Source organism: Podarcis erhardii (assembly GCF_964252035.2).
Source record: "Podarcis erhardii genome assembly, chromosome: 6".
Taxonomy (NCBI): domain Eukaryota; kingdom Metazoa; phylum Chordata; class Lepidosauria; order Squamata; family Lacertidae; genus Podarcis; species Podarcis erhardii.
Genome location: NC_138510.1, coordinates 26,098,053 through 26,120,928, shown reverse-complemented (window position 1 = coordinate 26,120,928; position 22,876 = coordinate 26,098,053). Strand labels below are relative to the sequence as shown.

Below are 22,876 nucleotides of genomic sequence, written 5' to 3'. Positions count from 1 at the left end.
GGATCAACCTTAAGAATACAAAGCTGTTAGATTTGGAAGGATTCGACAATATAGCCGGATGGCATGCTTATTTATGGAAAGAGAAGAAGAAGGGCTTTAAGTCATTTGATAACCATATTGTCCGGAGAGCGTTGTGGGAAGTATGGGATAGATATAAAAACATATTGGAAGTAGGAGTCCCACACTGGCTGTCTCCATTAGAGGTGTTAGCTGTTAAAAAAGTCAACATGAGAGATAATTGGGCGACATATGGAGAATTGGTGATGAAGGAAGGAGGAAAATGGAGGATAAAACCATACGAACAAATAAAAGGTCAGGTTTATGATTGGCTGCATTACCTCCAAATAAATGAAATGTTTAAGAAAGATGCAAAGGAAAAAGGGTACAGAGAAAGAGAATCTAAATTTCAAACAGAAATAGTGAACAGCAATTATAAGGTGATCTCAAAAATGTACAAAATCCTGCTAGATTGGCATACGATGGATGAGGGGGTAAAGGATGTGATGATTCAATGGGCCAGAGATTTGGGATACAATATAGAAATAGATGATTGGTACAAAATATGGAACGAAAACATAAAATTTACAGCTTGTGTCTCCCTAAAAGAGAACTCAATGAAGATGGTGTACAGATGGTATCTAACGCCAGTAAGATTAGCCAGAATGTACAAAATCAGTAATAAATGCTGGAGGTGTGGAGAGAAGGAGGGTACATTCATGCATATGTGGTGGGAGTGCAGTAAAATAAGGGAGTTTTGGGGGACAATACATAACGAACTGAAGAAAATACTAAGATATAACTTTGTTAAAAAACCTGAAATTTTCTTATTAGGAATAACAAGAAAGGATATAACAAGGAAAGACTGTAAATTTTTTCAATATGCTGTTACGGCGGCAAGGATGTTGGTGGCTCAGAATTGGAAGGGAAAAGAGGTCCCAACTTTGGAAGATTGGAGGGTAAAGCTTATAGAGTACGCAGAATTAGACAAATTAACAGGTAAAATAAGATATCAAAAAGATCAGAAATTTTTGGAAGACTGGGGGAAATTTACGGAATATTTGGAAACTGCATGTGAGGAACATACAACGTTAGTGTGTTTTAAAGAAGCTTTGTAAAAGAATGAGGAACGTTACGTGAAGATATATAGAGATAGAACTGTAATACTTAATAGTAATGTTGAAGTTAGGAAATGTGTAGATAGGATGGAAATTACGAAAGATTGTCGGAAGAGTTGAGGGAAGTCCAGATAATGAAAATAAGTGATATGTACTTGGATGTAAATAAGTTTTTCTTTTTGTGTTGTTAAAAACTCAATAAAAATATATGAAAAAAAAAAAAAAAAAAGAGTCCCTAAATTGGATGGCATCTTGTATGCCCCTTCTAGCAACTCCTGCAGCCAAGCTGGTGCCAAGTGTATTGCTCTGCTTTCCTTTGGACCACATCAGCAAGGCGGGGGGAGGTCTTGTTGTCCGGGCAGGACCTCCATACACACTGCTTAGGCTTGAGGCACTTTGGTGCTACTAACACATCCATCTGACTTCACCTCTCGCCAGTGGTGTAGCGTGGGGGGGTGCAGGGGGGCCGGCCGCACCGGGCACAACATCGGGGGGGGCGCTCGCACTCGCAGCTCTCTGCCCCTACCTGGCTCACTCAGGGTTAGGGGGCGCAAATTACTTGTCTTGCCCCGGGTGCTGACAACCCACGCTACGCCACTGCCTCTCGCAGTGGTGTCCAAACTTTTTTCAAAGAGGGCCAGATTTGGTGAAGTGAAGGGCCGTGAGGGCCGACCAAAGGGCCAGCCAAAGTTGTTAAAGGATTAAAGTTGTTGAGCTTTTTATGATTTTACCCCAGGAAATTAACTTCTACAGGGGCCGGATTAAACTGACTGGCGGATTAGGCCCTCAAAACGGACTTTGGACATGCCTGCGTGTAGAGAGACTCCATTGTCTCTCAAGACAGATGGATACAAACCACCACCCCATGGTGGAGCTGTGGCCAAGTTGGAGGGGAAGAGGACAGCTTGCAACTGGAGTAGAAGTCAAGGAACAGAAAATCCTTTGGCATAGAAGGAGAGATGTTCCACTGCACTATCCCATACTAGTACTCCTTGGAGAAAGTTATTATAAAAGTTGCAGTAATTTATTGCTCTTAAATATGTTTAATATGTGCATATCAGAGCCTCATTGTTCTTCTCTAGAAGAAGGGTTGTTATTTCAAGATAAGCAAATACAGTAATAGTTTATGTTTTGGTTCTCATTGTGGAATGGAAAAACTGTGAAAAGGCATACCACTCTTTTCCCCACCTTCCATTTACTCTTTGCTGAAAAAAATAATCTAATAATCTGAGCGACAAAGCTCATTCTAGGGTTTCTTTGCCGGAAAAGTGATTCCTACAAATATACACTACACAAAGTTTGTTGAGTGGAGTCACTGTATTTTAATCCTGCCCTGTACAAAGCATTACGCTTTAGCCCCAAAAGTTCTTTTCTCTCTCTTCCCCAATAAAAAGGCTGATCGAGCAGAAATTTCTTGTTTCAAGGAAATCATGATTTTCGCAGGCTTTTGGGTCACCCAGGCAAAGAGCTGATATACCCGGACAGCCAGAGATGAAGGCAGCAGCTGGATTCGTAGAACATTTGAGACCTCGAGCAACTGGCAGAGAAGGTTGAAGAGGAGAGAGACCAGCAGAGTGCAGATCAGCTAAGAAAGAACAGAGGAAGAAGTCATCTTTCACATCTGCTCACGGCAGTTAACAAGATCACCATTGCACAAAACAGTGAAGACTGCAACAACATGCAATTATGCTGAGGATGCATTCAGATATAATGAACTAACTTGGTACTGTCTCTGTAAATAAAATCAGCATCTGGACCCACCTCTCTTTAAATCCCTGCTGGGTTTAAAGCCTTGCCAGAGAACTAGATAGAAACATATTTAACACACCTGTTAAACTGTCAACAACCACCCAAGGCCTAAACAAGGCTCAAGAGGCAACACAAGGAAAAATTTAAAGCACTGATTTTGGCAGTTTCCTTTGCTACTGCTGCTGTTGCTGCTATTGTTACAGGCCTGCTATAGCGCTCTCTCTATATATACACACACACATACACACACACACACATATACATATACAGTGGTACCTCGGGTTAAGAACTTAATTCATTCTGGAGGTCTGTTCTTAACCTGAAACTGTTCTTAACCTGAAGCACCACTTTAGCTAATGGGGCCTCCTCCTGCTGTTGCGCCGCTGCTGCATGATTTCTGTTCTCATCCTGAAGCAAAGTTCTTAACCCGAGGTAATATTTCTGGGTTAGTGGAGTCTGTAACCTGAAGCATATGTAACCCGAGGTACCATTGTATATGTGTGTGTGTGTGTTCATTACTTACACACACACACACACACACATATATATACACATACAGTCATACCTCGTGTTGCATCCACTTCATGTTGTGTCTTCTCGTGTTACGTCCTGCAGCAACCCGGAAGTACTGGAACGGGTTACTTCCGGGTTTCACTGCATGCGCAGAAGCACCAAATTGTGCCACACCCCTGCGCAGATGCAGCACTTCGAGTTGCGGGCATTTCACGTTATGGACGGGCCTCCGGAACGGATCTCATCCGTAACACGAGGTACCACTGTATGCACTGAATAAAGGTATCAAAACCAGGCCCTGTGTAACCTACAAGGCCACAATTACCCTCCTTTAAAAGGTTTTCTCAAATGTGTGAATTTTGACCTGCCTTGAATCTTCAGCATCTGGTCATATACAGCACCTTATGCCCACCCACCCCAACTCAGAATTCTCTACACCCGCATCTGATCTTCTCTGCTATCCTGTTCACTTTGCAGACTGTTAGGCAGTGGCCTTTTTTGATCTTGAGGCTCTGGCAAAGGCTGGTGACAAGAGCACCAAAATTACAAGAAATCAAGCCTTCAGTGTCTTTGGCCCAGTCCTGAAGAACACCCTGCCAACAGATATTCAGCAGGCACCTTCTGTACCAACTTTTAAATGTTTGCTAAAAACTTTTCTATTCTGCCAGGTTTATGCAGGAAATTAAGAGCACATTCCTTACAATGGTCTATTGATGTTTGTTTTTAATTTCTTTTTGCTTTTAACTTGTTTTTAACTTTGTATGATGTTTTTGATTAGTTTTATGTTTTATATTGTTGTAAACTGCTGTGATATATTTTTATGATACAGCAGTATATACGGTAATCATTTTAAATAACTAACTAACTAAATAAATAAATAAAGGAGATAGAAGAGTTCAGCTTCCTTTACATGTGTGCACCTTAGACCATATTTACAAACACACACTTTGTCATTCTTATGGCTGCCTTCATGTATAAATATGGCTGGTCCTATCATGGCTAGTTTTTGGCTCTCTTCCTAAGGCTAACCAACCTGCTGTGAAAATATGACTGGAGAATCAACTACGCCCCCTTTGACTTGAGATCTTTAGAAGAAGAGCAAATCAGTAGCATAGTCCTATGCTTGTCTACTCAGAAGTTGGCAGGAGCTGGGACAGAGCAACTGGAGCTCACCCCATCACAGGGATTCGAACTGCCGACCTTCCGATCAGCAAGCCCAAGAGACTCAGTGGTTTAGACCACAGCGCCACCTGCGTCCATGCCAACCTAGCAGTTTGAAAGCATGCCAGTGCAAGTAGATAAATAGGTACCGCTGTGTGAGAAGGTAAACGGCATTTCAGTGCACTCTGGCACTCGTCACAGTTCTCTGTGTGCCAGTAGTGGTTTAGTCATGCTGGCCACATGACCCGGAAAACTCTGTGGACAAATGCCGGCTCCCTCGGCCTGAAAGCAAGATGAGTGTCGCAACCCCATAGTCGCCTTTGACTGGACTTAACCGTCCAGGGGTCCTTTACCTTTTACCTTACTCAGAAGTAAATCCCTTTAGCGGGATAGGGCTCACTTACAGTGCAATGGATAGAGGATTGCACCCTAGAAATGCATTAATAGTATCTAAAGCAATTATTCTGTAATGCTGAAGCAAACAGATAAGGGACTCACATCTTTTAGGCTGCAGTCCCAACAAATAGTCTTTCCGTGTGTCTCCTGCCCCCACTGCAGCAGTGTTCACTGCACAACCAACTGGCTTCTATTACTGTGACTTGTGGATTTATGTAACTCTTATTGATCTCAAAAGGGGTTTATAATTCCTTTTAGCTAGCTAGCTTTGAGCACCCACCCCACCCAAAAAAAGCAAACACTCAAAACAGGAAAGCAACAAGCATTTCACAAGACAGATTCAGATCTTAACACAGCTATCAGAACACCAAAATGTGCACACTTCATATCCTCTGTTTCACCTAAAGGTGTGTTCATCATTGTGAGCTGCTAGCACTTGTACAAAAGCTTATTCTATTGAAGGAAATTTTAGGAAGCAGTTGTGGTTTTGTGAAAATAGCACAGAAAAAAATGTGAAAACCTGTGGTCGTCTGCTACCCATTGCCTTTTCAGGATTGTAGGTAGGATGCAAACCACACAAGGATTTAGAATTCTAATCCCAAACCTATTATTCCATGACCTGGGAATGATTAATTTGGTACAAACTTGGTCCTTTCCATCTTGCCTACAGAAATATGCTTTGAGAAGTAGACGGAGAGGGAAAAACCTTTTTGTGCTCATCTGAAAAAAAAAAGGAGTACAACTTACCATTACTGTGTTATACAATGAACTTTTGTCCAAGCAATACTGTTTTACATTATGGTCCAATTTGTCTGAAATAAAGGCAGAAAGCCCTTTTATCTGGACAGCCTCTTTTGAACTCAAATAGGCAGGCTTGGGTTTCATTTTTTTCACAGGTAGAGTTGTCCTAATGTCACTTGTTGAGGATCTTCTGTGCATCTTGCCCTGATTGTTATTTCCTCTAGACTCATTTTCTGATTCGAGGTCAGCATTCCCATCAGAATTATCAGAGGGTGGCATCTTTATCTCTTTAGTGATGGAAACTTGGGCTGAAAACAAAAGTTCAGCTTCAGTAACGTGATAGGTAATTTTAGTCGGATTACAAAAACTGCATCAGCTGTGCTATGAAAGTACATTGAACAAAACTGTTTTTGTTTAAGTGTTCAGAAATGCACCAGCTTTGTATAACAGGAATTAGCTCTCCTTTAGATAGCCATTCAGGAAAGTCAAGGGCTAAATTGCCTCTGCAATATCAGTAATACACATTTACCCAGGCACAAATGAAGACTTGGTCCCATTCAAGTGACAAACTGCTTTCAAAACTGATAATACTCTCAGGATGAGAACAGCTGCAAAATCCATAGAATAGTTTATGGAAAGTAGCATACTCACATTCCCAATTCTTAACAAAAATGAATTTTCTCATTATCAAATGTGGTGCTTTGGAGAAGGCAAGTGACAGTTTAACATCATTTTTCACCATTAAGTGCAAGCCTTGCTGCAAACAAAATGGATCTTCACCCAATAATAAACCCAGTGATGTAAGTGAACCTGCCTATTACACTGGCAAAAACAGAAGTGTTCACCATTATTCAAGTGGAAATGCTGCTGACTTACTGTCACTCCAATTCCTATAATTAGAAAAACGCTTTGTGCATAGCCACACACATGGATACAAACAAAATTAAGTCCTAGCGTCTTTGAGTTTACTCCCAAATAGGATTGTATCTTTTAGTCACTTATGCATAAATAAATTCTATATATGTTTGATGGTATGTGCCAATATTTTTTTTTGGTGGGGGGGGGAGCTGTGGCATGTTTGAGAGGACATCTTTTAACATAGTATGCTGCAAAAAGCAGTTTTGTTGTTACAGCAGCAATTCCACTCCAAAGCGATAATTGTGCTACAGTGACTCCTGGCCCCCAACATACCACTGTATCAGAGCAAAAATAACAGGATTTACTTACAGACTTAGTAACTAGTAGGCATTCAAGTGTGCTTTCACTGGGCATGGTTTGACTAGAAAAGTACCATTTTAGTAGCCTTTGCCCCAGAGCATCTAACCATGGGATCCCAAGAGTCTTTGGTTTCTGCCTCAATAAATCTGTATTAACAGGACAATAAAGTGGTGAATCGCTCACCATATTAGAAAGGAAACACCTAGGATGGATTTAAAGGCAACAGACTGTGAAACCCTCTCCTTTCATATTAAAATTTTACAAGCTGCAAAACACTGAAGAGATACCTACTCAGGGCCAACCCACCCATGAGGCAGAGTGAAGCAGCCTGCCTCAAGCGGTGGGATCCTGCAGGGCGGTGCCCCTGCTGCAGTTGCCAGAGTCACACAGTGACAGTTTCCAGCAAGCTCTTGGAAGAGTTCTGTGAGATTGCGCCAGCAGGTGCCACCACACGACCCCAGTAAGCAAGGCTTCAGCGCAAGGGTGGCACCTTCCCCATTTGCCTCAGGTGGTGAAACAAGCTAGGCTGCCCCCTGTACCTTACTGTACTTGCACTATAGGTGTTGCAATCTCAAGAATGCCAACACACAAGTTATTAAAAATAGATCGAACAGAAAGCAAAACTGAAGTTGAAACATGAGATAATAAAGCATTCTTATCCAAATGAGCTCTAGATATTTCTATTAAAATAGCAGTTCAACAATGAACAGTTATGGAGAGAGAGAGAAAAATAAAAAAATATTCTAGTTTTTCTAGTGCCTCTGTTTCCAAATTACAAAGCAAAGCAGCTTCCGTTCCCATTAGGATTGTCAAGCCTTTTAATTTTTTATCTGTCACAGGCTAGTTAAGAGGTACACTATGCCTTCAAACTTGGCCAAAAGACAAATGACTAGGCTAAGCACCCATTCCTTTTTCAGTGATTCTAGTGATTCTGCCATTGACAAACAGTACACACTAGCGGTAAAAATAGTTTGAAGCTACCCTTTTCACAGCAGAGTATCTCAAGAATGATTATGACTTGCAGTGCCTGCAGTCACCTCCTATTCTATCCAGTTTGAGATTTTTGAACTTGCAAGTTGCAGTAGCAATGTTTCTTATTTGAAAACATAAGCAAGCATAGTATTGTGTATGTGAAGTGAAATAATAAAATATAAAAATAGACAAGGCAGAACAAGCCAAAGGAATTCAAACAAGAAATTTCTCCTCAGCTGCATCAACTCTCCCTTTTCAGCCACTATATATGTTCTCTTTCATACCAACAATCGTGAGGTGTGCAAGTACCGTACAGTACAGGTTTCAACCAAATTACAGTGGTACCTCGGGTTAAGTACTTAATTCGTTCCGGAGGTCCGTACTTAACCTGAAACTGTTCTTAACCTGAAGCACCATTTTAGCTAATAGGGCCTCCTGCTGCTGCTGCCGGAGCCAGATTTCTGTTCTTCTCCTGAAGCAAAGTTCTTAACCTGAAGCACTATTTCTGGGTTAGCAGAGTCTATAACCTTAAGCGTATGTAACCTGAGGTACCACTGTACAAGGCTTATTTGGGTATACCAGAACCGTTAACAAACCTTCCCGATACAAAGTTTATTTTTAGACTTGAATAAAAAAAACAGTTATTTAAAACAATGTTGTCAAAACTTTAAATTCTCCATGTCTTTTTTTCTTTTGAAACTGCCTAAATGCCTGACACACAAGATCAGCATTAAGCTAAAAATAGTTTTGTAACACAATGCTTTAAAAGGAAAGCTAATACCTAAAGCCTTAATACACAAGCACATCTTAGCTGTCTCACAGCAAGACTTACCATCATTAAGTAGATGTTGAAGCCAGAAAATGAAAAGAATCAGTAATATTCCAAAAGGCAAACAAAACCAAAAGAAAAGGACAGGAAATGTTAGGTCATTAATTAAAGGGACCAGAGGGTACTTCATTTCTGCTCCAAAATCCACCTCAGCTGACTGTGCACATGTTTTACTAATACTTGCTGTGCTGCACTAAGCACCTTAAGATAACTACACTCTGTTATTACGTCACAACATGACTCACAAAGCAACTATGCTGTCATTCCAACACCACTGATTTTAAAAGAAGGCTGCAATCCCATTAAGGGAGGAACACAAAGCTTATATTGAGGTTAATTGGAGAACCTGCAGCACACCTGGTATAATGACACCTCCTGTACTTGTAATTAGAAACAACAAACTAATGGGAAAATAACAGAGCTCCTCAAATTCCTTTATTAGGCCCACCAATGGTCCCAAAAATAATGATATTGTGTTCTCTTTTCACAGTTATCACCAAATATTCCTACTTTTTTCTAAGATATATCTCATCTCACAGGTAATGTTTTCCAATATTGTGGGGCACTGCAAAGTAGTATTAAGCCTGTTTTGCAGGTGGAGGGCATAAAAGCGTATAGCCCAAAAATGTAGCCTGGTGTATTTCACTGGTTGATGGGGGGTTGGGGGCAGCTGCATACTGGGTCTCAAAAACAGTTCTCAGTGAGGAACCTGCAACCTTTCCCTGCCATTACAATATCCCTGGGCAGAGGCAAAAGCAGTCAGCACATGGCTACGGTAATTATCTTCATTCTGAAAATCATAGTCCTCTGAGGGGAACAGAGTTGCTTCCTAACAACCCTATGCACCCTTAATAAATTACAGCTCCCAGGATTCCTGTTTAAATTGGTATGATACTGCTCCTTTAAATGCATGGTGCAGAAGTGACATAAATCAGGCGCAGGGCGAGAGGTCAGATAAACATGCCAGGCGTGCCAACCTTTGGGCTACAATTCCCACCATCCCTAGCCAGTGTGACCAATGCACAGGACTGATGGGGGTTGCAGCCCCAAAGATAGATGGACATGGCATTCATACAAAAGAAAAACAATTTAAAAAGAAAGGAACGTCAAGGATGTGAGGGTCTTCCATGCTTCAAATTTGTATGGGGTTGATGTGACCATACAAGAACACAGGGCTGGAACTCAGCCTAATTCCATCACGCCTCCACGGGGAAAACCTTCCAGGAAAACTCCCAACCAGTCCAAGAAACCGGAGAAGCGTGTAAACTGCAAGTGCTGCGGCACCTTGAATGCTAAGAAACGTGTTGCATGGTATAAATACTCCAAATGCGTGTGTAAGTTTGAGCGACAGAGCGAGGAAACCCCGCTTTTCGTTATGGGGGCCCGACTGAAGAGCGGAACCTCGAAAACGCCGCTCTGGTTTCCAGCCGGCGGAGGGAACGGAAGTAGCCGAGGCAGGTCCGACGGAGAGGCGTCCCCCCATCCACCCCCTCCGTACGCGTGCCGGACGGGCGATGGAGGAGGCCGGAGGGGTCTTCCCCTTCCGCGACGTCCGCTGGGACCCGGACCCGGCGCTGGAGCCGAGCCCGGCCGTGCGCGTGCCTTCTCCGGCTCCCTTGGTGCTGGACAACGGCTCCTTCCAGCTGCGCCTGGGCTGGGCCTGCCGGGCCTCCGAGGTGCCCAGCGAGCCTCTGCTCCGATTCCGGTCGCTGGTGGCGCGCAGCCGCGGGGCGCGCGGAGGGGCCGGCCCCGAGACTCAGGTGGGCAACGACCTGGGCAGCCCCGAGCCCCTCCGCTGGCTGCTGCGCTCGCCCTTCGACCGCAACGTGCCGGTGCAGATGGAGCTGCAGGAGCTGCTCTTCGACCACGGCTTCCAGCGCCTCGGGGTCGCCTCGCAGGTATCGCCATCTAGTACCGTGGTTCCCAGCGTGGGACACACGCTTTTAATTTGCATACCGCCTTTCTATCTTACAATACCCAAGGCGGGTTACAAGCTGAAGAAACAAAGAACAAACACCTTGTAACAGTCTAACGCAATACAAAAATGTGATGATAAAACATAACTTTGAAATATGCAACCTACGTCAAACAAAGTAACATTCAGCAATCATTAGAATAGTATAGAATCATATTAAATATCAGCATATAAAATTTAAACAGAAATCTACGCTTAACAATTACAATAAATAATTTCTGAACTACAATCGATAAAACGACGACAAGTATATAAATAAATATAGTGGCATACTCATTGTTAAAATTAAAATCAGAATGTACGTGGTGGTCAGCTGGTGACAATGGAAAGGTTATCTAAACAAAAGTTTTTCTAAACAGAAAATACTATTTTTTCATATCACTTCATATTACTGTATTATCAGGATATTTAGAGATGCTTAGGTGGGGCATGGTAAAAAAAAAAGGTTGGGAACCATTGATCTAGTCCAAACCCCATGCAATGCAGGAATATGCAATTGGCCCATTCCTGGGATCAAACCTGCAACTGTGGCATGAACAGCACCAGACTGACCAACAGACCTGCCCAGGAGTTTGTGCATGTCCTACTCAACGTATATAGTTCCGTTTCATCAGTACAGCGATACCCAGCCTGCTTCCCGCCAGATGCTGATGACTGGCCTGCCAGTCACTGCCTCTCAGGATTCATAGATCATCGAGCTGTAGAGTTGGAAGGAGCTCCTGAGAGTCATCTGTTTTCTTGTATAGCTCTTTAAATAACTTTCAAACCTAGGTAAACTGTTTTAACCAGGTCTTCATTTCTTGCCATTTCATTACAGGGCTGTGTTGACCACCCAGTTGTGGTCACTGAAGCGGTCTGCAACCCTCTCTATTCAAGACAAATGATGTCGGAGCTCCTGTTTGAATGTTACCAAGTTCCCAAGGTTTCTTATGGCGTGGACAGTTTGTACAGTTTGTATCACAACAAGAGGCAGGGCTGGCCTTGCAGTGGTCTCATAGTTTCCTCTGGATATCAATGTACACATATTTTGCCAGTCTTGGATGGCCGGTGAGTTGGCTGCAATAAACTGTATCCAAGCATTAGTGGACATTACTAACTTATCAGTGGGTCAACTCTTAGTAAAATTTAGTTGGATGCAATTCAGTTTTTTGCTTGATACTTTAAAATACTGTGAAGTTCTGCTTCTAAAGATGACCATCAATTTATATAACAAAGGCTGCGGCACAGTTTGGTGTTGCCAACATGTTCTGAAAGAGCGTCTTTATCAAATTAATGTTTATGCTCCCTTGATAAAAATGTTTTTGAAAGGCGTTGGGAAAATGAATCTGTGCAGCTGTCTTTCATTTTGTTTGTCATCTTTACCACTGCAATTGATCCATTGATTTTGTGTCGTGACTTTTACTAATCCTGTATGCGAGAAGTTGCTAGAATATGTAGATGCTAGTACCTTAGTTTTGCTTACAGTTACAGATAGGTAGCCGTGTTGGTCTGCCATAGTCAAAACAAAACAAATTCCTTCCAGTAGCACCTTAAAGACCAACTAAGTCAGTTCTTGGTATGAGCTTTCGTGTGCATGCACACTTCTTCAGTTTATAGTTTATAGTCATGGGGTGGTTGTTGTCGCCTCAGTTTCCCTCGAGTGTGTGAACTCTCTTATGCAGTAACTAGTGGGGCATCCCTGATTCAGAGAAAATAGTTTTTACTTGTGCTGCATGAATATTCCCTGAAGGCAACAGAAGAGAGTTGCTATATGAATTGGTATGGGTTTTCTCTGCTTTTTGGGGAGGAAGGGTGACATATAAATTTAGTAATAATAAAGTGTGGAAATGTATATCTAAAATGTGGACACTAAATTTTGTTAGAGCATTTGTTTTAAGCTGCTCAGAATTCTGGCATAGTTTTTTTTTAACTTAGATGATAACCTGCTATTGAGAACTCTAGTAGAAAGAACTTACTGAACCATTCCTATATTGTGTACCAACTCACATTTACTTTGTTTCTATGGATTGGTAGGTTGGATGCTAGAAACTGCAAGCGTATAAATATTGGAGGGTGCCAGGCTGCTCTGTACCTTCAGCGTCTCCTGCAGCTAAAATATCCTGGGCATTTTGCTGCCATTACCCTCAGCCGTGTAGAGGAAATACTGCATGAGCACAGCTATGTTGCAGAAGATTATAAGGATGGTAAGCATTGCTATTAATGGCTGTCATGCAGCTTTAAAGTTACATACTATATTCCCTCATGGTTTGGTAAAAAATATTTTTTCTCTTAGGCTTCTGGCAATCCCAGGAGAAAAAAATCTTAAGAAGTAATTTTATATTGTTAAAGAGGTATGAAAATATTGTAAATATTAAAATGCTGGTCATGGTTAGTTTTAAACCTGCTTTAAAAACATGGTTAACATTAAGTATATTGCAGATGTAAAACTTAATTTATAAGATTGATTAGACACCCTTCAACATAAGGTCCAACAATAAAATAATGCAGTTATAATAACAATGACAACCATTGCAATTATAGGAACTGTATGCATTCAAGAAAAGAGGTAGGTCCCACCAAACAAAATACCTTCATTGTCAAAGGGTAAAGTCATACATCTTTAGCATACAGCAAAATCTGAACAGTGAACAGGATAGCTGCACCCCTCACGGGGCCACCATCCTCTTTACTTATGAGAGTGATGAGACTACCACGGGCATCCTCTCTGCAGTTCTAAACACCTAAGAAGGTTGGTGGGATGGAGGCAATCTTTCAGATATTTGGGACCTAAATCATTCATATCTTAAAATACTAATGTGAGCTATTAGTAACAGGAAAGTTAACCTGATTTTACCTTATTAATCTTTTGTATGGTGAATAATCTTTCGGATGCAGCAGCTTATCCCAAGCAGTATCTAGTGATGCAGATTGCTTTGAGCAAACTTATTTATTATGTGCACTTATAAAAAAATAAAGTGTATTAAAGGGGCTGAATTACCTTGTTGAATCTGGTCGGCAACTGGTTTTAGGAGGTCCATTTGGCAGACACCATAAAAGACTGTATGCCTATTCTCCATCCTACTCCAGACTGTCAGCAAATCACATTGCATCATTGCATCATGTCATTTGCACACTTTCTCCCTCTAGGTTTGCATTAGGGAGAGTTGGCTCTTGGGATTCTACTTGCTCATTCTTCTGAAGCATAGCTACTCCTTGGAACAAGGGTCTGGGACCTGAGTACCTTTTGCTCCTTTCCTTTTCATTCATGTCTCCTTCTACTTGGTGCAAAACTGTCGGGAAAAATATGTGCATCTAACAGACAATAGCAGTTTCAATTTGAAAAGTAAGCAAGAACAGTAATAGTTCAGGCTGTTTGTTTCATTGTTTATAAGCTACCTTTGAGAGTTAACCTCCCAAGGTGGCTCACAACATTTTTTTTAAGATAACATTTTGTTATAGATTATCAGATGGCTTTCCCTGTAATTTCCAAATACCCAAACTTGCCAAAGGCGTTTGTTTAGCAGCACAGAGACCCTGTAGAGTTGTGCCTGCAAAACTCATTATTGTGCTTCTGAAACTTCTGAGCAGAAATGCAGAAGTGGAGGTCACCTGAATATTATGAGAACCATGTGCATAAGATGCAGCTGCCCTTTTCAAATAAGCTGCTGGGGAGCACCCTCACATCTGAAGAGAAGCAGGAGAGGCGGCAGCAACAACTTCGACGGCTCCAGGAGCTCAATGCTCGCCGAAGAGAGGAAAAGCTGCAGCTTGATCAAGAGAGGTTGGACAGGCTGCTTTATGTTCAGGTAACCCTGCACAATGTTTGAGATGCAGCTTTGGGGAAGTTGAAAAGGAGAAGCTGATGGCAGGAGAACATGATATGAAAATACCAGATTTCATTCTTGGGGAAAATACTTAATGTCATGGGATCACTATGATATCATCTCAGTGAGAGAATTGCAGATACCACAATAGTCGCCAGAAAATAAGGGCAAGTTTTTTGCTCATTTGGAAATGTTCTCCTGCCCTGGGCTTTTCTGCAATATTCCCCTTAGTTATATTGCAGCCAACAGAAATCACATTGTATTGTGTTTTGTGTGCAGGAACTACTGGAGGAAGGTCATATGGATCAGTTTCACAAAGGCTTGATGGAACTCAACATGGACTCTGCTGAGGAACTTCAGTCTTACATTCATAAGCTGAGTATGGCCATTGAGCAAACCAAGCAGAAAATCCTACAGGCAGAAGTGAGCGTTGAAGTGGACGTTGTTGATAGCAAGCCGGAGGTACTGCAGTAAGGTTGCATTAATTCTGCCAGCACATAACCCTTCTGTATTTTACTGGCTATGTTACAACTTCCTGCAAGTTGTCTATTGCTATATTCTCCTGCAGCTGTATCCTTTTTGTCTTGCCATCCATCACCATCCGTCTGTCTTATACTGATCTCAGTTAGTGAGTGCCAGCAGGACTGCAGCAAAAATATGGCCACTGAGAAACAAAAGGGAAGTACAGTGGTACCTCAGATTACATACGCTTCAGGTTACAGACTCCGCTAACCCAGAAATAGTACCTCGGGTTAAGAACTTTGCTTCAGGATGAAAACAGAAATCGTGCTCTGGCGGCACGGCGGCAGCAGGAGGCCCCATTAGCTAAAGTGGTGCTTCAGGTTAAGAACAGTTTCAGGTTAAATACGGACTTCCAGAATGAATTAAGTACTTAACCTGAGGTATCACTGTATTGCATTGCTCGAGAGAATCCAAAGGGTTGCAGAAGTAGAAAAAGATAGTCGGGGTGGGGGGGGAGCCTAAAGAGTCCCCTCCACCTATGAAAAAAAAATTGCCCAATGAGGACTGAGCATGGTCTGGGGTCACAGAATGCTTAGTGTCTAGGGAAGAAAATGGGAAATGGATGGGTGCAGAGGAACAAAGTGTCTTGAAGAAGGATATGGCTGGCGTGAAAGAAGGACATGAAAGCTGAACAGGAGCCACTCCACTCTCCAGTGGAGCTGCTGAGAAGTAGGAGTGGGCCCTCATGTATCTCAAGGTATGCAGAAATGCAAAATATAAAAACATGGAGGAAAATCTTCCCCCAAGAGTTCTGTGAGGCTATGCTAATATTTGCTGACCTCAGAGCTTAGTAGCCTCATCTCCTTGCAGAAAACTGAGCTGCCATTTGTTTTGAGCACTCTTGAGACAGACCATAGCCTGTTTTAAAATAAATAAATAAATATGACCTATTAGAGGTTGAGGATAGGAAAGCGGTGGATATTCAAGTTGGAATTATGCAAAGGTTCCTCGTTGGCATTTGGCATCTTTCTTGAGCGTACCTTGTGCCCTGTTAGAAAAAAAGTCAAAAATGGAATATGAAATTAGGGTCAGCTTCACATAACAGAATTGGGTAGATGCCAAGAATATACCGTACTTTTTCATGTATAAGACTATGTGTTTTTTTTTACTAAAATGTATCCTCTTCTGGATACATTTGAAACAACTATGTATTGCTCCAAACTACTCATCTCAGAAGTGAAGATGCCTATTGACTGAGCCACTTAGCAATATCATGGGCAGGGCTTTTTTCAGCCAGAACTCACCTGAACTGTGTTCCGGCACCAAAAAAAGCCCTGATCATGGGTCATAAACCAGTAGTAATGAAACTGGTGAAACGTTAATGTCATAATGTTAATATGAGGGGAATGATAGAGGAGGGTGTGTGAAAGTTAATTGATAGCTGTTGGCATTGCATACCACATTCTGAGTCTATGATTTCCATAAACTATGAAAATGAATACTGGTCGTGTAATGGCTTTGTTTTCATGAGCATTTGTCTAGCATGCGTAGGGCAAAGGAGAACCATGCACTGAAATCAGTGACATCTTCTAAGCAGGAGTTATTTGAGGATACATTTTTACTTCCATGCAGAAAAATGTTTAATCTTTATCGTTATGTAAGCCTTTATTTATAAGTTCTGTAAACGTTCTCATATTTGCTAAATTCAAAAATAGCCTTTTTTGGTTTACAGCTGGCAAAACCAAATTCTTGGCATGAAATTCCCAAACCCCAATTGCTTAGCATTACAGCTCTAAGTAAAGTAGCCTACCTCAGGTTTGAAACCTCACTCAGTAAATAGTTTTTTGTTTTTTTTAATATCTTCAGCCAGCCCTGGCAAGAACTATGGAGGCATCCTGATTCAGTCATTTTAGCAGCCTGGTCTTTATTGCCCCTTCTGGCATAATACTTACTTTCACTGAACTTTGCCACCTGAAAGTAGCAATTTCCCACTATTTACAAAACCTCTTCTTTAGACTGCAAATATTGGCTTACCAGCTTCACATGAACAGACAAAAATACTTCATAAACCTGTTGATGAGTCTTAAATGTAGCAAGTTTGTGCTATGCTGAACATCTAAACTTACTCTAGTCTTTTGGTATCAATTATATATTTATGTTTGTATGTATATGTGGATTAGGCATGCTTTTGAACAGAGGATTTAAAAAAAGTGGATAACTGTGTTAAAGTAATTGGATGTATATAAATATATTGATTGATTTTATTATCTCATAAAATTTATACACATAACACCAGTCCTGAGAGATCTGCATTGGCTCCCAGTACGTTTCTGAGCACAATTCTAAGTGTTGGTGCTGACCTTTAAAGCCCTAAACGGCCTCGTATGAAGGAGCATCTCCATCCTCATCGTTCAGCCCGGACACTGAGATCCAGCGCCAAGGGCCTTCTGGCGGTTCCCTCATTGCGAGAGTGAGGTTACAGGGAACCAGACAGAGGGCCTTCTCAGTGGCGCCCACCTTGTGGAACACCCTCTCATCAGATGTCAAGGAAATAAGCAGCTGTCCTATTTTTAGGGAAGTTTTTAATATTTAATGCTGTATTGTTTTTAACACTCGATTGGGAGCCACCCAGAGTGGCTGGGGAAACTTGGGGAAACTCAGCCAGATGAGCGGAGTATAAATAATAAATAATAAATTATTATTATTATTATTATTATTATTATTATTGAAAACCTCTCAAAGCTGTTTACAAAAAGATAAAACAATAAAATTGAGGAGGAGAAATGTTTACTAAGGCTGTAGTCCCAAGCACATTTAGTAGCCCCCTTGTATGTGGGACTTTTAGTAGTCCACCTTGTAGGTGGGACCCCCTTTAGTAGGTGGGACTTTATGATTAATCGCATCGTCTTAGAACCGCATAGCTGGCATTCAGCCAGCAGGAAAGGCTTGTTCATTCTGGTCTTAACTGGTTTTAGACGTTGGCATTGGCAAGCCAGCTTCTGTGGCTTCACTGTTTTAATATAAGAACCTGTGGTCTCTTTCGTTTTCAAGATGCCTGATCTGGATCCAATGGGCAGCGAACAATCAATGGAAGACGTAGAAAGCATGAATGAATTTGAGCCCTTATTTGCTGAGGAGCAACCCGAAGTTGAAAAGCCAGTTACTACAGTACAGGTTTGTCTTTATACACATCCTATCTCTTAGTCTACTTTACGATATATATTTTTGCAAGGTTTTGCACAACCTTGGTGGCAGAAAGTGAGGAGGAATTAAAGAACATTTTAATGAGGGTGAAAGAGGAGAGCGCAAAATATGGTCTGAAGCTCAACATCAAAAAAACTAAGATCATGGCCACTGGTCCCATCACCTCCTGGCAAATAGAAGGGGAAGAAATGGAGGCAGTGAGAGATTTTACTTTCTTGGGCTCCATGATCACTGCAGATGTTGACCGCAGTCATGAAATTAAAAGATGCCTGCTTCTTGGGAGAAAAGCAATGGCAAACCTAGACAGCATCTTAAAAGCAGAGACATCACCTTGCCGACAAAGGTCCGTATAGTTAAAGCTATGGTTTTCCCAGTAGTGATGTATGGAAGTGAGAGCTGGACCATAAAGAAGGCTGGTCGCCGAAGAATTGATGCTTTTGAATTATGGTGCTGGAGGAGATTCTTGAGAGCCCCATGGACTGCAAGAAAAGCAAACCTATACATTCTGAAGGAAATCAGCCCTGAGTGCTCACTGGAAGCACAGATCGTGAAGCTGAGGCTCCAATACTTTGGCCACCTCATGAGAAGAGAAGACTCCCTGGAAAAGACCCTGATGTTGGGAAAGATGGAGGGCACAAGGAGAAGGGGACGACAGAGGACGAGATGGTTGGACAGTGTTCTCGAAGCTACCAGCATGAGTTTGACCAAACTGCGGGAGGCAGTGGGAGACAGGAGTGCCTGGCATGCTCTGGTTCATGGGGTCACAAAGAGTCGGACATGACTAAACGACTAAACAACAACAACAACAATTTTTGCATTTAGTCAGCTACACTGGGCATGGATTTTGAGCTCTGGCCTTACTGAGTAAGTCCGTGGAAGAGAATCTATCCCTTGACCTGCTTATTATCTGTCAATAATAATAGTGACTTAAACCCATGGCATTGAACAATGAAGATTACAATCTAGTAAATGCAGTACAAAAGGAACAAGGCATAGGAAAAGAACTGGGGAAGTAAATTCAGGAACTAATGTTACCCAAATGTTGAATGACCAGGTAGCATGGTTGTGGGAAATTGTTCTGGGAGGGGAGAAGCCCGAAAGGCTTTCAGACCCAGCTGATAGAGTATCTTATGCTATCTCATCTTTCCTTCTACTGCAACTACCTATAATATCTCATAACAGAATGTGTTGAAAAGTTGAAGTCTCTCTCTGGATGAGGGCAGACAATACAAATTCGTATCTGAAGAAGTGTGCATGCACACGAAAGCTCATACCAAGAACTGACTTAGTTGGTCTTTAAGGTGCTACTGGAAGGAATTTGTTTTGTTTTAATACAAATTCTGGTGGTGATAGAGCTTAATCCATATTTACAACATATTTTCAATAAAATGTCGAGCGTTACATAAAAGGTTCTGACAAGCAGCAGTATGTTTCTGATTCTGATATTTTTACAGCCCGTGTTTAACCTGGCAGAGTATCACCAGCTCTTTATTGGCACAGAAAGAATCCGGGTTCCTGAAATTATCTTCCAGCCATCCTTAATAGGAGAAGAACAGGCTGGGATGACAGAAACCATACAGTTTGTCCTGGACAGGTTAGTTTTCAAAAGTGAACTCCTATTTAAATGACAGTGCAATCCTGTACATGTGTATCTGGAAATAAGCCTAGTTGAATTAAATGGTACTCTTAGGTAAATGTGGGTAGCATTGCAGCCTCTGTGTATTTAAGAACAAGCTGTCACTGTTAAGAGAGTACTTGTTTTTTCTCCTGTAGAACCCAAATAACTAGTCTCCTCGCTTTTTTTTTTTAATAACCCCCCCCCTCAGTTTTGCAAAATACTGGGGGATCTTGTGTGATTATACATTTTGTTAGCTGCCTTGAACATAGTGCATGATGCAGGGCACAAATTATAAAAGAAGATGGTTGAGACACATTTGAAAGCCATGTACGCACACAGCCCCCCCCCGGTGTCTCATTGTTAAAATTTAAATTAACAGGCAGTCTGAAGAGAGGAGCTGTTTACTGGAAGGATCTTTTGAATTGGAGCAAACTAAAATCAGATTTGTGCTTTAATCCTTGAAAAAGTTTAAACATTAAATCGGCCTCTACCACTACAGGGATTTCCCCTTCCCATCCACCCTTAGCACAGGGGTGGGGAATGTTTTTCAGTCCAGGGGCCACATTCTTTTCTGGGCCACCTTCTGGGGGCCATATGCCAGTGGTGGGTGGGGCCAGAGGCAAAAGAGGGCAAAACGACAAATGAATTTTACCTTCTATTCTCTGTCCTCAATCCCAGTCAGCTAGAAGCACTTTGAATCTGTTAAGGGAGTTTTATTTCTTCAGGTATCCTAAAGAGCAGCAGGAAAAACTTGTCCAGAATGTCTTCCTTACTGGTGGGAACATGATGTATCCTGGAATGAAAGCCAGGATCTACAAGGAGCTGCTTGAAATGAGGCCATTCCAGTCGTCTTTTCAGGTGTAGTATTGGCTTTAGCAATGCAATGGCTACATGCAACATCCAAATACTGTACATGGCAACGATGACCAAACTTTATTGCACATCTGAAGCTAAGGGGGGCATTTGAACTGGTGTGAAAAATCTCCTGAATTGGGCAGCAAGCTTACAGAGGAATGTAAATTTATAGAATACATTGGTAACCATGCTGGCCAGCATAAAGTACTGTAAAGGTAAAGGGACCCCTGACCATTAGGTCCAGTCGTGGCCGACTCTGGGGTTGCAGCGCTCATCTCGCTTTATTGGCCGAGGGAGCCGGCGTACAGCTTCCGGATCATGTGGCCAGCATGACTAAGCTGCTTCTGGCGAACCAGAGCAGCACACGGAAACGCTGCTTACCTTCCTGCCGGAGCGGTACCTGTTTATCTACTTCAGTGTTTCCCAACCTTGTGCCTCCAGCTGTTTTTGAACTACAACTCCCATCATCCCTGACTAGCAAGACCAGTGGCAAGGGATGATGGGAATTGTAGTCCAAAAACAGCTAGAGGCACAAGATTGGGAAACACTGATCTACTTGCACTTTGACGTGCTTTCGAACTGCTAGGTTGGCAGGAGCAGGGACCGAGCAACGGGAGCTCACCCCGTCACGGGGATTCAAACCGCCGACCTTCTGATCGGCAAGTCCTAGGCTCTGGTTCAACCCACAGCGCCACCCAGGCAAAAATATTGTCCAGCACTTGAACCTTCCTGTTCAGGGACAGTATGACCTCGAACTTGCTTGTTGGGAAGCAACCGTGTGGGAGAGCTACTGATAGCCCTGCTTTGTTTGAGTACTTTCTTGGTTCATCACTGAGGAATAGGATGCTGGCTAAGAGGAAGCTTTTGGCTTTCATATTCTGGCAATAGAACAACAAACAGAGGACATGGTTGCTGCATTCTGCTTTGTGTCTTTATAAAGGTAACCCTCCTTCCCGTTTTTCAGTATACAAGGCAGTTTACAAATGATCAAAGGAACAAGTTCTGAGAATGCACTGCAAGGGGCAGACCATAGAATATGATAGTGTTAAATCCAAAAAGCAAAAGAAGCACTCCTTAAAGACTTGAGGAAAAGAAAAGCATTTTAGATTGGTGTCTAAGAAAGAAGAACTGACACCCAGCAAACCTTTCTGGGGAATGCATTCTATACAAGAGCTAGCAGAATAGAAAAGACTTTCGCTCTGGTTGTTACATTGCCAGCGTCAGAGGTCAGGGCCATCGAGAGCACAGCCTCAGAAGGTAACCTTAAGGAACAGGTTGTTTCATACCAAATAGGATTGTCAGATGTTAGCACCATGTAGCTTTGCGTGTTGCCATTCTTATTCTGTGGCCTTTGACTTCCACTAAACAGATCTTTTTGTTGTCTTGCTGCCATCCAGGTGCATCTTGCTTCCAATCCTGTTTTAGATGCATGGTATGGAGCCCGAGAGTGGGCCCTAGAGTACATGAACCGCGATGAAGGCTGGATTACTAGGAAAGATTATGAAGAAAAGGGTGGAGAATACCTTAAGGAGCACTGTACTTCCAACGTCTATGTGCCCATCCGTCTCCCAAAGCAGGCTCCGCGGGCAGCTGAAACTCCAGCATCCAGCAAAGCGCCGGGAACTGCCGCAAACAATGTCTCTGAGCAAGCATAGTATGCAGGCTGCAATGGTATGTAACTGCAAAATAGACACAACCTGTGTAAAGCTTTTCAGAACTGCAAGGCAGCTGCCATCCTGCAAAACCGGGTGCAAGTTTAAGTTCGATATTTCCGGGCACCTCAGCTTGTGCAGTGATCAATTGTGTGTTTTATCCATGGTTGCCATGGAAGAATTGCAGGCTCTTCACCAGTTTTTGGTGTAAAAATGCAAAAGAAATATTGGCCTCATTGAGGCTAACATATCATGTGTTTTATATTAATAGACCATGCTGTAAAAAGCTGTTGGCAATGTAAATAAAGTCTTTTGGGTTTTCCCCTCCCCATGTTTATCAGTGTCAAATGTTCCTAACATACCATAGGACTGATTTCCAGAGAGGTAGCCATATTCGTCTGCTGCAACAAAAACGATGAAAACCCTTATGTCAATATGGACCAAAGTGTTTATTTCAAGCTTTGGTCAATGTGAGCTCGCTTCATCAGATACATCAGTAGCAATGTTAATCCAGGAGGGGGAGCCTTTACCCAAAGGAAGAAGGTAGTTTGAAGGAACAAATCTTTGCTGAAATTGAGATTTGGGGTTTTGTTTCTTATTCTAGTCATCTGTT

General features: G+C 42.2%; 1 protein-coding gene and 1 long non-coding RNA gene across 2 annotated transcripts; one reads left to right on the top strand and one right to left on the bottom strand.

The window, feature by feature from the left end:
* Positions 1–2,424: 2,424 nt before the first annotated feature.
* On the bottom strand, positions 2,425–9,638 carry LOC309345156. The gene is made up of 3 exons (XR_014158021.1): positions 8,698–9,638; positions 5,682–5,983; positions 2,425–2,700 (listed from the first exon to the last, which is right to left on the bottom strand). It is a non-coding gene; the product is annotated as an uncharacterized lncRNA (long non-coding RNA).
* A 355-nt stretch (positions 9,639–9,993) lies between these two features.
* Positions 9,994–22,590, top strand: ACTR5 (actin related protein 5). The gene is made up of 9 exons (XM_081867728.1): positions 9,994–10,592; positions 11,487–11,716; positions 12,683–12,852; positions 14,237–14,454; positions 14,752–14,934; positions 17,986–18,108; positions 19,593–19,732; positions 20,482–20,614; positions 22,009–22,590. Exons 1-9 carry the CDS (start codon positions 10,209–10,211, stop codon positions 22,264–22,266), a joined length of 1,839 nt encoding a protein of 612 aa, XP_081723854.1. The 5' UTR covers positions 9,994–10,208; the 3' UTR covers positions 22,267–22,590.
* The last annotated feature ends 286 nt before the right edge of the window (positions 22,591–22,876 follow it).

Bases quoted from the DNA above. Each gene is read 5' to 3' on its own strand.
- ACTR5 (XM_081867728.1), top strand. From the start codon at position 10,209: ATGGAGGAGGCCGGAGGGGTCTTCCCCTTCCGCGACGTCCGCTGGGAC. The intron at 10,593-11,486 runs GTATCGCCATCT...ATTTCATTACAG, and splicing joins GCCTCGGGGTCGCCTCGCAG to GGCTGTGTTGACCACCCAGT. The intron at 11,717-12,682 runs GTGAGTTGGCTG...ATGGATTGGTAG, and splicing joins TTGCCAGTCTTGGATGGCCG to GTTGGATGCTAGAAACTGCA.